The sequence below is a fragment of the Chaetodon auriga genome, chromosome 20, assembly GCF_051107435.1.
Source record: "Chaetodon auriga isolate fChaAug3 chromosome 20, fChaAug3.hap1, whole genome shotgun sequence".
Taxonomy (NCBI): Eukaryota; Metazoa; Chordata; class Actinopteri; order Chaetodontiformes; family Chaetodontidae; genus Chaetodon; species Chaetodon auriga.
Window position 1 is genome coordinate 7575227 of NC_135093.1, and position 17724 is coordinate 7592950.

A 17724-nucleotide genomic window follows, 5' to 3' on the forward strand; every position below is an offset into this window, starting at 1 on the left:
GGAGCCTCAGAGGGGCAGGAGACCTGTAGCTGAATGCTAACGACAATCTGTGATTTCATGGCATCTGCTGTCATCAAGATGGAGAGGCCCAAATGGTCAGTAATTTGAAAAGTGAATCCATTTGTCAGGGGATCCTCAATAACCAGATCTACTTTAAATTGAGCGTTTACACAGCGATCTAAAGGCTGTCACCGCCGCGTTTGAAAAGACGGATGGGCCAGATCACAGCTGAAATTATTAATCTGGTCGAGACATTGATCTTTGAAAACTCAATCTCTGTGAAGTACAAACATGCTAGAAAATCATTCCTGCCTGCGCCACATGTACTGGGAGCATAACAATGGTTTGCTGTGATTGCTAGTCCTTCATGGCTCCTGGTCACTATGCTGCAACTTCAGATATCGATGGAGCAGGCGAGCTTTTAAGAGCTCTCTGCAATTAAAAAACAAAGATCCTTTGAGTCTTCTCATCCCTCTTAGGAGATAACCCACTCAAAGCTTTCATCAATGTGTTTTCCATTTGCCGCTGCTGTTCTTGCACACGTAGGACTCCCTCAGGATGCCTCCTCTGCCACAGACAGGCTCTCTAATATAACAATAACTAATGGTGCAAAGCAGAACACGCTCTTTAAATGCTTCCGAGCGACCCAGTTCAGCTGCGCGACCATCAATCTGCAGCACGTTCATCCTGACCGTGACTGATGACGACCTCTTGATTAACACATCATGTCCAGCACTTCATACCCTTGGCGTGCACAGCTGGCTGACGCTGCGGGGATGTTTCTCTCGCTGCCCTTGCTGCCCAGCTCTGGAGCTCTGCACACTCAGGAAAGCCTGCATCTGCCACATCAACTATTTTGATGCCAGTGTCGAGAGTTAGTTCGGCCAGCTAAGCAGCATCCCGGGAATGCGATCCTGCCCCCGGCTGCTCGGGCTCGGCCAATACTGGTAACCTTAAACTCGAATGAATCAGAGCGGAGTGCTGGATTATGTTTATCTTCGTGAGGATGAAATGGAGAGTGGAGGGAGCGAGGGTGGGGGGGTGCACGGAGGGTTTAGGGAGCAGCAGGAATAACGTGGGCAGACTTAAAATGATGAGCAGGTACAGCAAAACTCTGTATGTCACGGATTCTTGAGGAAAAAGTAGCATCACAGCAGCAGCTCCCATACTGAACCTGGTCAATCGACAGAGCCTTTCTTACAGTGTAACGTTCAAACCTCTTAGAGATTTTTAGTCAAGGACTCAGGCTTATTTCATTTACAGGGCCATGTGTGAAGGCACAAAACATACACGAGACATAGTTTTCTGTTCGATGGAGTACTTGAATTATTGATCAAATGAAGCATGAAATGGTTACCTTGATTAGAATTGATCCCCTCACTTGTGGAGAAAATGACCTCATGGACATCTTAAGGATTCTTCAAGTTATGGCAGCCACCACTTGTATATGTGTTGTACTCCTTTTGTACTGCCCTCATTCTCAAGTTTTCCATTTGCACTGTCACTTAAAATACTCATATTACACTGCTGCTGCACACACTGCATATATTTTCTGTGTGTATATGTGTGTAGCCTATATATATTTATACCTAACTGTACATCTATATTAGTGCAACTTCTATATACTTTATTGCCTATTTTATTGTTATAAAATAAATGCAAATATTTGTTTACACAGGGGGCTACAGCTGCATTTCATTGTGCAGTCCTGTCCTGTGTAATGGCAATAAAGCTGAGTATGCACTGTGTTGTGTTTGTGATATATTGGTGCGTGTTTATGAGTGACTTGAGGCAAGCAGTGTGACCGAGGCTGGACTATCTACTGGGGCAAAGTCGGCAGGCTCGGGCTAATTCTGCGTCAGCTGAAACCAACATTTAATTAAAGTTTGTTTCGCTATCTGACCCGCGAAAGCGCAAGATCAACCCATAACAAGGACCTTAACAGAACAGTTTGACATTTTGGGAAATATGCTCATTCGCTGTCCGTCAGCGAGTTAGACTTTCATGTCTGTCCGTTAATTATACAACGACAGCCAGCAACCCGTTAGCTTAGCTTACCATTAAGACAGAGGGAAACAGCGTTCAACAGCCTACCCGCATCTCTAGAGCTCACTCATCAACAACTTTCGTTTGTTTAATCCATAAAAACCAAATCCGACATGTAAAAACCACAGCGTCCTGTTTAATGGACGATTATGTGCAGGACAATTTCCTGGCAGGGATCAGTTGCCAGGAAACCAGCAGAGACTCTACAAAGTTACTGCTCTCAGCAAGGCAATGGGCCGGCGCACAACTCCCATGAAACGGCAAATGACGGTTAGTTAGCAAAGTTTAGAGGTGCTGGGAGGCGGTTATTGTTACCTTTCAGGGCCCAGCTAGCCGGGCACAATGACCCCGGGGTCAGGCCACGTTCGCTCACAGACAGTGGGAGGAACAGGAAGTTAACAGAAGCCAGGGACTCATTTTAGCCCCAGGGCCACTTATTAGGTTAATCTGGCCAGGGTATGACCTCGTTATGGCAGTAGGAGGGTATGGAGCAAGGTCTTGTGTTGTTTTGTTTGAGTTTATTTGCCAAAATACACGATAAAGTATTAACAACAAGAAACGACGACCCGTCATGAATGCAGCAGAAGCTTCTGGACTGTTGTCTTGTTTTCCCAATTAATGGACACGATCACAATGAATTAGCAGCTATTAAGTAATCAGTTAATCTTTTGGTTATTTTTCAAGTAGACGTATCAAACATTTCCCTTCTCAGTTATAAGGATTTGCTGCTTTTCTTCATCTTATTGTCTAATAAACTGAATATGCTTTGCTTTTGGACTGTTTGACACTGGAAGACATCACCTCAGACTCGGGGAAATTGAAGCCTAATTTTTCTTCTACGATTAATCAAGAAAATAATCAGCAGATTAATTGATAAAGAATCTGTCTTAGGTTAACTGTGGTCGTGCTCTTACTTCATGTCATGAAAAATCACACTTCTGTCTTTCTTTAAAATGCATCAGTTGCAAAAGTTAATTGTTAGCTTTGATTGTTTTACTCTGCACACTGTAACGTTGCTTCAAAGTACTGGAACAGCATTTAAATCTACTTCAGAGGCGAATTTTTGCTCTGCATTTTAAAATCGAATTAGCACAAGCTACAGAAACACAAAATAATTAGCGTAAGAAAGGTGCTCAGTGATGAAGCCGAACCATCGTAAAGGTTTGTTCCAGCTACTTTTACGCCTGAGAGAGACTCAGATTTCACAGTAAAACACCTCACAGACACAGCTGATCTGAGTCACTCTCACACGTTCTCTCTCTGTGCTGCTAATGAACACAGTCAGAATGAAATGGAGCTCATCCTGAGCAAAATTTAACCTAACGTTCCCTGAGGGCCCTTGGGAGTCCCTCAGTGACCCTCAGCAATCAACGAAGCCCCATTTGGGCACCACAACCTCAATGGTATCACCTCCGCTGCAGCCTTTACCCAGCATCCGTCACATTTCTCCCAGCTTTAATGTTTAATTGAGTCACTCCTCGGCTCTGCTGTAGAGCTCAGTTCAATGAGCGTTATTGGCATAAATATTAGACAGACGCTGGCTTGTTTCCAGAAACATTTTAACACATAAATAAAACCTGATTGATCATCAGTACAACAATAAACATCTGTTCCACTTGTATGATTCATTGGCAGTGTGACTATCCGGACTGTGTGTGTGTGTGTGTGTGTGTGTGTGTGTGTGTGTGTGTGTGTGTGTGTGTGTGCTGCTTACAAACGGGAAAAAAGCCCAAAAAAGACACTAAAATAATGAAACCAAGTGAGCAGAAATAAATGATTAGTGCAGGATCTGATCTCTCCTTTAACTCTCTGTCTCCCTCCTCTCTCTCTCTCTCTCTCTCTCTCTCTCTCTCTCTCTCTCTCGCTCTCTCTCTCTCTCATTTCCATTCAGTCTGTTGAAGCAGCAGCAGCAGCAGCAGCAGCAGCAGTCTTGTATGTGGATCCTTGGCAAGAGGACAGCAGCAGCAGCCAGCAGCAGCAGGAGATACATCCCAGACCAAACTGCCTGAGCAACATGGTCGTTGTGCGAATCGTCGCGTGCCTGTGCCTGCTGGTGGGCTTCTCGCTCCAGGTGGACGTGAAAAGTGGCAAAGAGGCGGCAGGAAAAGCCGGAAATTTCATGGAAGATGAGCAATGGCTGTCAACCATCTCCCAGTACAGCCGTAAGATCAAACACTGGAATCGCTTCAGAGACGTGAGTGGTGTGTTTAGTGTGATCATACGAGCGTGTTGTCGTACCTCATCTCCAGATGCTGTCCGTGGAGGCAGCGCGGGGTGTTTTCAGAGGGCATTTTTGCGCACAGTTTAACTGTCGCTCTGAAGTGCAAATACACGCAATACTAGTTTGTGCTAAAAGAAATACTTCAAAACATGGGAAAAAATTGCACAGGATACTATATGTACAAAGATTGCATGTGCGTGCGCGTGCTCGTGCTTGATAAATTCATATATTTCATTCACTGACAGCCCTTTCAATTGGCTGACATGCCAAACAAGCTGCTGTTTTATGATGTATTTCTATGGTTAAATTGACACTTTTATCTATGGACCTTCTTATGTGAGAGTGGATGAAATACAACTCAGGGGAAATCTATGGCATCAGCCCAAATCTCCAGAAAAGCCATTTCCAAGATCCTTCTGGCTAAATGTGATATTCTGAACAGTGTCTATATTCACTGATCAATACCCATTGATCTACCATATTACACATGGAATATGGGCTCACAGTCAGGAGGCTTCCAGAGCCTTGAGATGGGAAAGCCACATAGCAAGACATCATTGTGTGTATCCCTAAATCACAAATATCAAGTCTAAGGGAACAAACATTGCTTATTCCCTTGTGGATGTGTTGTCCAGACTTCATTCTGGGCTGTAAAGGGACAGCTTTGTTTATTCTGCTCAGCCATGCCATAAGGACTATTCACTAGAGATGGACAATTTAACAAATTACAAACAGGATGAATCTCCTGCAGACATAAATGTAGTCATTGCAATTAGAGCTGAAACAGTTAGTCAGACAGAAAATTAATCAGCAACATTTTTCCTACTTTATGCTTCTCAAACATGGGAATTTATTTTGTTAGATATGATGGCAAACTGAATACCTTTTGGCATTTCATAGATAAACAGATAATGAAAATAACCCTGCTTGCAAGGCCTTATTGCAACCTTTAACAAATAAATGGCTTGAATCCTAGATGGATGAGTGATATTGATAAAATCACAGTAACATCATGATTACAATACAATGTTCATTGTGACAGGAAAGTCTGTTGAGACGCCATTAGTGGATAAATATCCAGATGGGACTGTCAGTTTTTTTGGTTAATCCACCAAATTAAATACCTGATAAATCAAGGTTAGGCATAATCCTGTAAACCCAATATTGCTGTGAAGCCGTTCTGTTCATGAATTTGCACCATTGCACACAATGGCCTGATACACACAGAGATACTGCAGGATGAGCTACCTCAGTGTCAACAGTTTAGCAGATAGGAATGCACCAATCCAGATCTAACAGGGCGAGAAATTCTTTTCTCTCTGATGCCATCAAAGTGTTAAATCCCGAGGATGAGTCTGCTGACAGTCAGTCTTCCATTTAATGCCGCCGGGGGTCTTGTTTTAACCTTTGAGGACCTGGTGGGATGATGATAGCTGGACGTGCACCAGGAGTTATATTGTGCTGTCACTACTATATTTTGTGAGTTTGTGTGGTGCATTTTAGCACATGATTTACATATTTTGGGGGATCATTGTTTCAGCTGGCTGCAAGACAAACGTCCCCTCTGGGACAATAAAGTTGAAGCTGAGTTGAATCCAACTTTTTTCCCACCCTATTCCAATACCTCAACTCAGGGTGTCTGCCGAGCACCGATCTGATGCCAGTGTTCTCTTTGTCTCAAATTTTAACGTCTGTGTATCTCACTGTGCAAAGCTCGTCGGAACCATTTTCCTATTAAGTCACATGAGACCAGGGAGTGGGCATCCGGCTAACTGAATGACTGTCACTGATAGTGAAAACACTGAATTTTATATGACGTTAACATGTGTTGGTCACACTCATGAGATGAGCCAACACAAGACAGGAAATATGCACTAATATGCACTCTGGTTTATTACCCAGCTAAAACTAATGCAGTTTAACAAAACAGCTCTGCAATAAACTCTACTCTCATAGAGGTTATAATGTTGTAGAAATTGTTTTAGAGAAGTCTTGATTCAACTTTATGGTCATTTAGGACGCTTCTATTTGCGGTGCTTTTGAACTCTATTTTGTTATAGCCAGCGGGGGATATGTGGGCGGTGGGGAGACAGCGAGCATGGCGAGGGCTTAGGAGGTTATGGCGTCAGGTGTAGCTCATTGGTACCAGAGCACAAATCGGGATGTGAGGGATCTCTGAGGAGGAGTTCATTACCAACAGCTCAGATCCAAACCTCTACCATGACATCCGGACCGTCGTTTGATCTCATTGCTGAGAAAAATCACCTCAGACAGATAGTCTTATCAATGTTGGCCAGACAGTAGCTGTCTTAGTTTGGGCCGTGCTTGGTGGAATGCAGGAATGTGTCCCACTGCCCTGGACCCCTGAGGGCCCAGAAGGCTTGCTGGAGAATTTCTAATTGAATTGCAAATTTGTGTTGTTATGCAAAATTGAATATTATCTTCGCTGCATGGTTTTTCCTCACCTGTCTGATTGGATCGGTGCTTGACTGACAGAAGGGGTGAACGGGGAGGGATGGGGCCTTTCTGCTGAGCTTTTGGTGGAATATTTAGGGCATGTAAACCCCCCTAAGAACATTTCTAGGAGCTGGATGTTACATGCATCTTCTATGCATTTTACTTGAGTTTTTTCTGGATTCTGAATTTGACACATGCGAAACGTTGGCAGGAATCTTCACATCCCCCAGAAAAGTGTGGTGACATAAATGCTGTTAATGGTGGCGTGAAAGGTAGCAGCTATTGGACAGGCCCATAGCTAAACTGGGCTCACAAAGAATATAGCAGTATTATAACATATACTCTACAAGGATACTGCATGCAGTGTATATACAGTGTCTCTGTGTTTCAACTAATCATCTACTAAATTAACTGTTTAAAATATGAGCAAATTGTGAAGAAAGACAATTACATTTCCAAGAGTTCAAGGTGACATCTTCAAATAGCTTGTTTTTTTCTGACTACCAGTCCAAATCAAAAGATATTGAATTTACAATGAAATAAAACTGAGAAAAGCAGCATTTTTTAGAAGCTTCTCCTTCATCTACCGATGATCGTACCTCATTTGTACGTTGCTTTGGATAAAAGTGTGTGCCAAATGACTAAATGTAAATGTTAAAATTAGATTCCTTGACTGACAAACTGATTAATCAGCTAATCCCAGTGGATTAATTAGGCTTTTCTGCAATTTATCATTAGAGAAAGTCTCTTAAATGTCAAAGTCAAAACAAATCTGTTGATCAGTTTCATTAAAGTTTAATTAATCTGCTGTGATTAAAATTTGTAAAACTTTAAAAGATGAAAAAGTAACAGTTGGGGGTGGATACTTTTTATATCTACAGTGTGTGTGTGTGTGTGTGTGTGTAGTCAAGTGTGTGTCGTGATATGTAGTCAAGACCTCAAAGAGTATTCATTGGTATTCAGACAAACGATTATACAGTAAATATATAATTAAAGCGAGGTTATTACAGCAACATGTGGAAGCTTTATGGAGTGAGGAACAAATGTGACGGAAGTACAGCAGCACAAACAAATGATCAAATCACATTTCATAAAAAGCATGGACAGTTATATTTTCAGATTGCTGAATTAACAGGAAATATACGCTGTGATGCTTATTCATTAGACCTTGTTCATGGATGGGTAGATGTGTAATGATGCTTTCAAATTGGACCACGTGGCTTCCTGAAATGTACCTCCAGTCAGCAGTAAGGTTACTACTAACTTAGCTTAATGAAATACTCAAGCTCTAAGGTGTTAGCTAATTTGTTTTGAGAAAAGTGCTTCCTTTTTTATTGCTTTATTTCAGTTTAATTTTCCGGGATTATGTATTTTAGACAACTCACAAATTCACTTTTTTTTTTTTTTTTTTTACTAAAATGCAAGGCTTACCACTCTTTGGTCTGTAAATTAAATTTGGAGCTCAAGCTAGCAGAAGATTAGCTTAGCGCAAAGATGGCAAGCAGCTATCCTGGCTCTGTCTAAAGTTCAAAAATATACTTGTCAGCATCTTTAAAGCTGATTTGTTTAATCAATACAGAAACAGAAATGTATAAAGTTGAGATTTTATGGACAGTTAGATGCCATAACTACAGTGTTTCGATGGCTAGTGGCTTTTGCGTCACTAAGCTAACCGCGCCTTGGCTATAGTGCTAGCTATACAGACCTCAGAGTGCTAACGATTTTGTCATCTAACTCTCAACCGGTAAGCAAATGAACATATTTCCAACAATACTGAACCTTTAAGATGCAGAATATGACTTGTTTTGTAGCACTGGACGTCTTTTATTTCAGTTATTTAGCTATTTTACTTTAGCATTTTGCATTGGTTTGAAAGAAGAGGCACATGGCACGATCATGAGCGGTTAGAATATATTTGGTTCATTGTCAATCACAGCGAGACAGACCAGCTGTGGCTCTGCTCACAGGACTGTTCTCTGCTGAACTGGGCAGAAATATGAAATATAAAAGGGTCCTATTTGTTTACTAGCTGTCTTGGCGAGCAGGTGGTGTGAAAACAGCAAACATGAATATTCATACTGAGTCTAAAAAAAAAAAAAAACTGGTTAAAAAAGAAACAGTGTGGGTTTTATAAAACAGTGACGACGGTTTGATTGATCTGACGGGTGCTTAAATCGGTCCAGTGTACACATGATTATCCAGCATGGAGACGTAATGAGGAAATGTTGAAAGGAAGAACAATAAGACCAACAGCTGCAGAGGCAGGAGTTGTCGGGGATAATCCACAGCAGGTTACAGCGTGTTATACAAGCTTCATTATGACTGGCATCAATGTTGAAGCTGTACCCATGACACGCTGCACATGTCAAGGCATCGAATCTGCCAATGTGGATTCGCCCGCATTCACGTTTGCGCAGAATTCACGCGCACAAAGCGGGCCGACAGGTTACAAACGTCCACAAAGGAAGCTTGGCTATAATTAGCTGATTGCATCCTCCCGAATCAGCTCATCAGTTAAAAACCTCTTTGACTACTTCATGTGCTTTTTCATCCCAACACAAGTTCCACTTTGCATTCTAGTGCGTTTGGGTGGATCCGCTCAGTGGGAGCTCAGGCCACCGCTCATGTGAACAATACTGTGCTGTTCAGTCACGGCCAGATTCTCCCATCTCTCTGAGCAGTGCAAAGAGGGAACTCATTAAGTCGCTGTGCAGCCTTTCAGCCAACCACAGAGGGCTGTTTTAAGGTTTGCACCTGCTCTTCTGCCAGCTACATTTTTAATGAGGGAAAATTGCTACATCTTTCTCAGGTAAATGGCTCCTCAGGTCCTTTGGTTGTTAAGATTAGCACAGAATGAGGCAAAAATATGAGCAATCATTAGCCTTATTGGTGCTCGCAAATTAATTTATTTTAGGACAGTGATAAATGCAATAATTAGATTACAAAGAGCGGTTCCTCAGTGTGCCTAAATATACATCCTCAATATTAATGAAGGAATACAGTGTATGAAAGAAGAAAGAGAAAACAACTTGAATGTTTTATACACTGTACATGTATAAGCTTCTGGGCTGCAACTAATGATTATTCCCTTTATGTATTGACCCAGGGATTGTTTGAATGATAAGATCTGCAGCCATGCCAGTGTCTCTGTGAGGCTTTGCTTACAATACTTTGAGAATAATGCTCATGTCAGCTTGTGTCACTCACAATGACAGTCGTTTAGCAGGTTAAGTATTTATCATGTTTGCTTTCTTAGTTTAGCGTGTTAGCATGCTAACATTTGCTAGTTGCAGTAAGCTGAAAGTACAGCTGAGGCTGATAGGAATGTCATTATTTTTGGAAGTATTTTGTGGCAAACCAAAGTATTTAACAAACCTAATGATGTCACAAAATGAAGAGTTAAAGAAGTTGTTCAATTCATCCGAGGACATGAATGTTTGTACCAAGTTTCACAGCAATCCATCCTATAGATGCTGAGACATTTGCCATTGTAGGCATGTTAGCATGCTGACGTTAGCATTTAGCTTTCAGCCCCTTAGTCTTGTTTCAATTATATAATGTCAAAAAATAGGGGGAAAAGCCTATTGAAAGTTCCTAGAGCCTAAAATGATGGCAGTCCAAAATACAAAGATTTTCAATTTACAACAATGTGAGAGAAAAAAGCAGCAAATTGTCACGTTTAATCATTTGCAATCAAAGACTTTTTTTTGCCATTTTTGTTTTACTTGCGTCAATTGGTTAACATTTACATTTTTAAAATTATTTATTTACTGTTGATTGACACACACTTCAGCTGCAGTGACATACAAGATCTTTATATGGAAGCACATATAAGACAGCGAGCATATTGGATTAACTGGTTGAGCTCTAAAACTAATAAGCAACCTGATGCTTCATCCAACAACAGAGCAGAGTCATTTATTCCGCGCTGCCGTGAATGAGATGATGGCGATGGCCCGGTCACTGATCCTACATCAACACAGCTCCTCTGTGAGAGCTCTTAGATAAATGCTAGACCAGGGTTCACTTTGTTTTTCTGCTGAACATGATGCTGTTGCATCCTAAGTGACACTGAGCTCCTTTACTTAGCTCAAAGACACGCTGCCAGCTGTGGGTTTTTCTGCTCCTGTCATCAACCTCAGCCATTTATTAGCCTCCCACAGGATTTATGCTCCAGCACTAACAGCCATGGTAATTACGGATATGAAAAATTAGAAAAATTAGAGTAAGAGGACAGTATGCAATTGTAGAAAATATGATAATGAGGCCGATTTCCAATTAAAAGTGAATGTCAGTGCGGGGGTTGAAAATTAGAATGGGAGAAACAATAACAGTTAAATGAGCTAATACTTATCTGTATTTCTTCTGCTGTGTGAAGCTGAAGATCACACTAACAAATCAACTATCCACTGAAATCTTCTTGTTGCACACTAATGAGATCAAAATGGCAGAAATGGTGGAAAGAGGCGCTTTCTTATCCTGCTGTCATTACCATGCATGTCTTTTACTGGAGGTGAATGTCGGGGGGATTCGCTGCGAGTGTTTGGTCTGCTCAGATACGATTCACAGTGGAAACGGAGAAGAAAGGAGATCCTGTTGGCTTCCCAACACACGCGTGGGTGACTCCTAATTGAGTGGAGAGGCTGTTTTGTGTTGTTGCTCCTGTGGAAAAGCTCTACTCCTTCGAAAGCAATTTATGCTTTGCTAAGACGAAAACACTGGGAGAAGCTCAACGGCCGCCTTGAACAGCAGGAAGGGTTTTTCATAAGCAAAGCCGTGTTCCACAGCTTGTCCAAATATACAAAATCCCTTCCCTTTTTCTATGGCGGAGTACGAGGAAGCCACTTCTTGTGATAGGACAGTCTATGTAAATTAATGTGTTTCATAATGGAGTCTGGCTGCACCTACTACATCAGTGTATTAACACACACACCACCAGCAATGACAGCCTGAATTCCATCTTTTTTAGCCGTTAGCTTCTCTGTGCGTTGCTGAAATGTCGGGCTGAATAATTAGCTGTTCCAAGGTTCTTCTTCTGGCTCTATTGTTCATGCATTATTTATAGTGGCATCTGCCTGAGAGTTGTCTCTGTACTGGTGAAGCTCCTCTATGCCTTGCTGCAGGCGGAGCGATAAATGCTGCCACTCTGCTTGTGTGTCTGTCTTCATTCAAGGCTGGCATGGCGGCACACCCAACACCCGGTCAACGATCGAGCTTTAAGACAAACAACCAGAGTCGAAAATAGGAACTGATAAAACTGAAGTGGGTTTTTATTAATTTGAAGAACCTCATTTGCCTCCATCAATGTGGTTGTTAGCTTCCAGGGTCCATAAGGACAAGAAACAAAAAGAAGTTGGCATTAACAATTCATGACATAAAAGTAAAAGAATTTAAAAACAAGAGTCAGTAGCCATGCTAGCAGTACTGTGCTGCATTTAAGTAGCTAACATCAGCATGCTAACATGCTGACCTGATGGAGGCATCTGATGAAAATTTCTTCAGAGTTATTGCAGTTCATCCTGTGGAGGACATGAATATTAATGGAAATCACTCCAATATTGTAGTTAGAGATATTGCACTAAAAACCCAAAACATAAAATTTCAGCCTCATGGTGGTGCTTCAGATCAGGGATCATCAAATTTGGTGGACTTCATCCTCTGGGCTCAATGAATGTCTGCACAAAATTTCATGGTAATTCAAGCAATCCCTGTGGAGATATTAATTCTCTAGTCCAAAGTGATGGACCAACTGAGTAACCAACATGACCGTCCCCATGCTGCTAAAAAGCAAAAGGAGGGTTATAAAATACAGAAAAAATCAAATGAAAAAATTAATTAAAATAAAATTCTGGCCCAAAAAGACAATAACAAAGCTTAATGTTCATATTGATAAAACGCATGCTGTTTATATTTGTATAATAGAGTGTTTGATGTGAGGGGTAATAGGCTCTTATCATCAGATAATTTGCTTTAGGGATAACTGATCCCTCCAGGCATTCCCAATAAGCCAGATTGTTTAGATTTTTTGAAGTATATTTAATGTGATTCATATCACTTTGGTATCAAGAGATAACCCTTCTTGGCATTCATGTTAAGATTTAGATGCAATGAAACAGGTTGAAGCCCCTCCCTTAGAAATGCCTTTTATTGGCTGGTAAGATAAAATATGATATATATCACTTCTGACATAAGGAATGGCTGATAAGAAATCCACCTGTATTTATTGTCACCTGGAAATTCATCTGACACTTGACAACAATGGCACCACTATCTGTTTATCTGCAATGACCTTCATTATTATTACTCACAGACACGAGGCATAAACCTCAGTTTACCCTTCGCTGGGCAAACACTTAAGAACAGGCTTCACCTGCTGAAATCGCTCTCCAGTCAGGGTACAGACATGGGACCTGTTATTTGAGTGGAAATTATTAAACCGGAAAAAAAAAAAAACCCTGCAAACATCTCTGTGCATATATTAGACAGTTTGAAATATATTTAGGCTGCAGAAAAACGTTGTCCTGAATATATTCAGGTCTGCCTCAGGTGTTTTTGATAGGGGCCACCATCATTGTTATGAGCTGTCTACGACTGAGCAGCACCAAACACATGGTCCGAGCAAACACAGCCATGTCTCTTATGTTCAGGGACGAAAGGTGTAATAATGAAAGGTGGTCAGGTTCAACCTGGCATTGATAGATTCTTAGCTTTAGGCCACAAATCACTCACTGTTGAAACAGCAGGGCATGTACTGTACAATTAGGCCAAGCAGGCACAAAAGCTGTGAGGACATGCTCTTGCCTGCGGAGAATCAGCCTCTTTTACTGTCTTCTGTATGTTTGATTTGAGTGTCGGACGCGATGAGTGCCTGTACCCCTTTAGCTCGACTGTCCCAGAGCTGCATATGGAGGAGCAGGGAGAGCTGAGCCTCCTCTCTGTATTAACTGTCACAGCAAGAGGGAGGTGTCAAGGACATGTTTGGAAGGGACTGTGATCCTGTCTGTGTACAAGCTGTATTTAGCACGTGTGGCTTGTGGTGGATATATGTGTTTGTGTGCGTGGGAGAGAGACAGAGACTGTTAATTTGTCGACTTGGCACGGTAATGGATACACTCTACAAAGTCATATTGAAATGACCTTAATCAAGCAAATCGTATAGAAGGGATAGGGCGCAGAGCTAAAGCGCTAATAGCTTTTTTCTCAGTTGAAAGAACTCGACAGAATCTCATTTATGTGTGATGTAGTCCTTCCTAAAGCCATAACGTGACATCTCAATGTGGCTCCCTGTTTTACTGTAATATCCCGCTGCCACAGCGGGATATTAGCATTATCAGCAGCCACAACAACCCAATTTGTTCTCATTGCCATGGCAGACAGGGGGAATTAAATGCAATCAGCCAGCTAGCATATTTAACTTAGCTACCCCCTGCGAGCTGTCTCATGCAGATCCCTGCGGCATTTCAACTGGGATGGTTATCATCATTATCTTCTCTTAACCATGCCGCTGGTTTCTAAACTCGTGTGTCTGACAGTTGTAAAAGAGCTTCAATGGACTTGTCGTTGGAGTCTAATTAATTTAAACAGCGGGCGTAGCTGTTAAATTTTGGAAAGAGCAAATACAATGATAATCACAGGCACAGATACTAGATGATGGTAAAATGACATTGTAATCACAATTTTTGGAGGTTTGCTGAGCACACATGCTGACAGAACACTACAGCACGCTCAAATGGTCACACAGCTACTCAGTACAACTGAAATCTTCACACAGGTTTTTAGCTACTGCAGATCAGATCAGTCCAGTTGAAGTGAAAGACTTTGCTCATTTTGCATTTTTTATTGTCCACACATGCTAAGGAAAGACCAAAACTAACAATGTGTTGCTTTGCCTCTCAATATGTCCCAACTTTCCTGCCCTGTTTCTGGCACTCAGCCTCAAACCCGTCGGTTTCTACTGAAGACATAAATCTTTAAAAACAAAAGTTGCACATATATACATATTGTTTCATATTTTGAAAAGGCTCAGAAATTTCCTAAAACAGCCGGGCACTGTAGTTTTTAACCAAATCTTACTCAAACAGGAGTGAACACAGCATTTCTTGGGGACTTTTTTTCAATGGCGGATTAATCCACATTTGTTGCGCTCATGAGGACTTTGTGACAGCAGAACAATGCGTGTTAGCCTTGTTCCAGACCTCTGAATCACCATCCACACCTAATCAGAGCTTTGTAGGCGGGATTATAGCTAGCTAGGCGTCGAGATACATCCACACAAAATAGCAACAGAAAGATGCATAGAGGCATGGATGAGCTGTTGAGGTTGTCGTAAGTCGATTCACGGCCATCACATTGGCATATTTATTCGTCATGACTGAAACAAACCGTTCACACTCATTTTCGAGGCGAGGGCAGCATTTCTCTCTCGCCTCCGTCGGCTATATGCAACACAGGCATGTCTGATACGGTAGCAAATATGAATAGACAGTCAGACAAAACTGGTTTAGAACCAAAACACTGAAAACATGATATAAAAAATGACGTTTTTTGGGATACTACTACTACAACGACCAATAAAAGTGATGGTGATGAGCAAAGGAGCAAGTCAGGATACAAAACATTATATTAGTTGTACTTTTTTTCATAAGAAGACTTGAATCTGTTTTCAAAACGTCTGTTTAAGCCGTGAAAAATTCCAAATCAGTCACAACTCTGTCATCACCAATTCAAGAAGATAGCTTGTATTTTAAGTAGCAAAACCTGCAAAGCTTGTTTTTTTTTTTGTTTTTTTTTCTCCAGGGCACTAAAGTCAGTTTGTTAGAGTCTATTGGAGTGGAATTTATTTTCTAAGCCTCCACCACATTCAATATTGATTTAAGTTTCCTGCAGTGGATAAGTATGCCAACACCAAACAAGATTTAAGCTCATTCATCTATTTATGTATGCTGATAACTTTTTGTGTTCGCAGATCAATACTGATGAGTCTAGCTACTACAAAGTGAAAATAGCACACTGCCATCAGATATTTTTGTTTCTGTGGAGCCACACGGTTCAGCTTGTCTCATTATGGTTTTTTTTCTGTGCTGCTATTGTATGCAGAAGCAGCATGGCTCAGCACAGTAAAGACGGCCCTGCATAAGCTGCGCGCTCCCTGGGGCATCTGTGTGGAGCTCAACCTGAAGGCTCGCCTCTTCTCTCTCTGCTTCTTTGTTTTGCATACGGGGGGGTGGGAGCGATAACATGCTGCAGAGACTCCAGGGTTCTGCTTGGCTCAGCAGCGGGGTCCAACAGGATCCATTTTTCTGCATCCTCGCCATCCTCCTCCTCTCCAATTACTGCATCTCTCAGAGCATGCAATGCCTTGATTCAACTGTGGAGTCTGCTAGAGCAAAGTGAGCCTGGCCACTGTTTGATGTGTCACTTCATCAGTGATTTTGGAGACCGCTGCTAAAAGGCTCCTGAGAACGGAAAAGGTTCATTTCTGTGATGCAACTTCCTGAAATGTGGTCTTATTAGCCACAGGCTGCAGCTCAGAAGAAAAAAACGCTTGTCAGAAGGTCTTAATGTTTTAAGATCCTCGTTTCAGGTTGAAAAGAGCCTCTTTTATGTTAACTACACATACACCAGCCTGTGACTTGATAGAAAGTGTCATTGCCAGTTAGCGAAATCATCTGCATTCCCAGGAAAGAGCCAAACTCCCCAGTCAGCCTGATTGTTTCTGCATTTCAGCACAGTGCAAATGTCTCAGATGGATGCACGCTTGACAGCTGGCTACTTCGTGGCAAGAAAGACGTGCCCTTCAGTGTGCAGAGATGGCTGCAGATTGTGCTCCGTACTGTACTGCATTGCAGGCAGGCGTCTTACCTTGTGAAACAACATGTGTCCTTCGCCTGCAGGCCCCCCGAGCACTCCGGCTCAGATGATCAATTTGATCCAGCTCCGTGTTGCTGGGCTGCGACTTAATCCCATAATGCTCTGGTGTTTTGTTGCAATCGAGACACCCCCATTTTTTCCCGTGGGTTTTGTATTTTATCTATAGGGTGTGATGAAAAAATCTCTTGCTTCTTTCATATACACGGCATGTAATCACCCCAAACACTGTGTAATACAATCATTGATCACGTCAGCGTCTGTCAGAGCGAATACGGTGGAGAAATCTTAGACCTGTCACGGTTTGATAGGAGCAAACTGAGGAATTATTTCTTTATACAGCCATTGGAACTGCATGAGTTGGTATGTGGAATCAGAGGAGATGTGAAAATATGTCCTTAGCTGTTTCTGTGTGTTTCCTGCCTGATGTTCAAGTGAAAATACAATGTTTCGCCACTCAAAAGCCAGTGGGTTCAGGCCGAAAGACACACAGCATCATTTTGGAACACTCTAATGCATTTCTAAGTGGTTCAATCTGTGGTGGGTCTGCGCCATTAGTGTCTCTCCCATTTCTCTGTCGTTTTCAAAGACGGCGGGGTACAAACAGAGTGAGACATTACCTCCACCACTCAGGCCCCAGCATGCTGAATCGGGGCGCCATAATGACACGGTAAAGGCGAGATGCACTCCCGCTGCTCCCTGGTAACTACAGAGACACAGAGGGTGGAATGTAGATTCACGACAGCCTCCGCCTGCGTGCCCTTTGCAGGGATTTAAAGTAGGCAGGGAGAGGTAGCTAATTCGGCTACATTAATCAAGCACAGCACATTACTGTGCAAATGACGGGTGGGTGGGGGCGGGGAGGTGACGAGCTGGCAACGTCCTGCCAGTCAGAGAGGCAGCCACACCTCAGTGATCCGATAGGATGACACCGCCCTGGCCCAGAGCAGCGCAATCAGCTGTGGGAAGCCTCTCGCGGGTCTCCGTTCATTACAGACATGACCCGGCTCACCAACCATCCATCAGCCTGTGTTTATCCAGTCACTGCCAGAGCACATGACTTCATGAAGCGAGATAAATGACAACTGGAAGAAATGCAAAATGTCCAGATCATCATTTAACCTCTAGCTCAT

At 42.2% G+C, this 17724-nt stretch overlaps 2 protein-coding genes across 3 annotated transcripts in view; one reads left to right on the top strand and one right to left on the bottom strand.

Annotated features, from left to right (window-relative positions):
* The window catches only part of lrrc20 (leucine rich repeat containing 20), a 178666-nt gene that overhangs the window by 113853 nt on the left and 47089 nt on the right, over positions 1–17724 (bottom strand). The window lies entirely within an intron of this gene.
* The window catches only part of LOC143339055 (testican-2), a 42489-nt gene continuing 28722 nt past the window's right edge, over positions 3958–17724 (top strand). For both annotated transcript variants that reach the window (XM_076760052.1, XM_076760053.1), the window contains exon 1: positions 3958–4249. In XM_076760052.1, the coding sequence (XP_076616167.1) occupies positions 4061–4249 (189 nt within the window). In that variant the 5' untranslated portion in view covers positions 3958–4060. The remainder of the gene's footprint in view (positions 4250–17724) is intronic.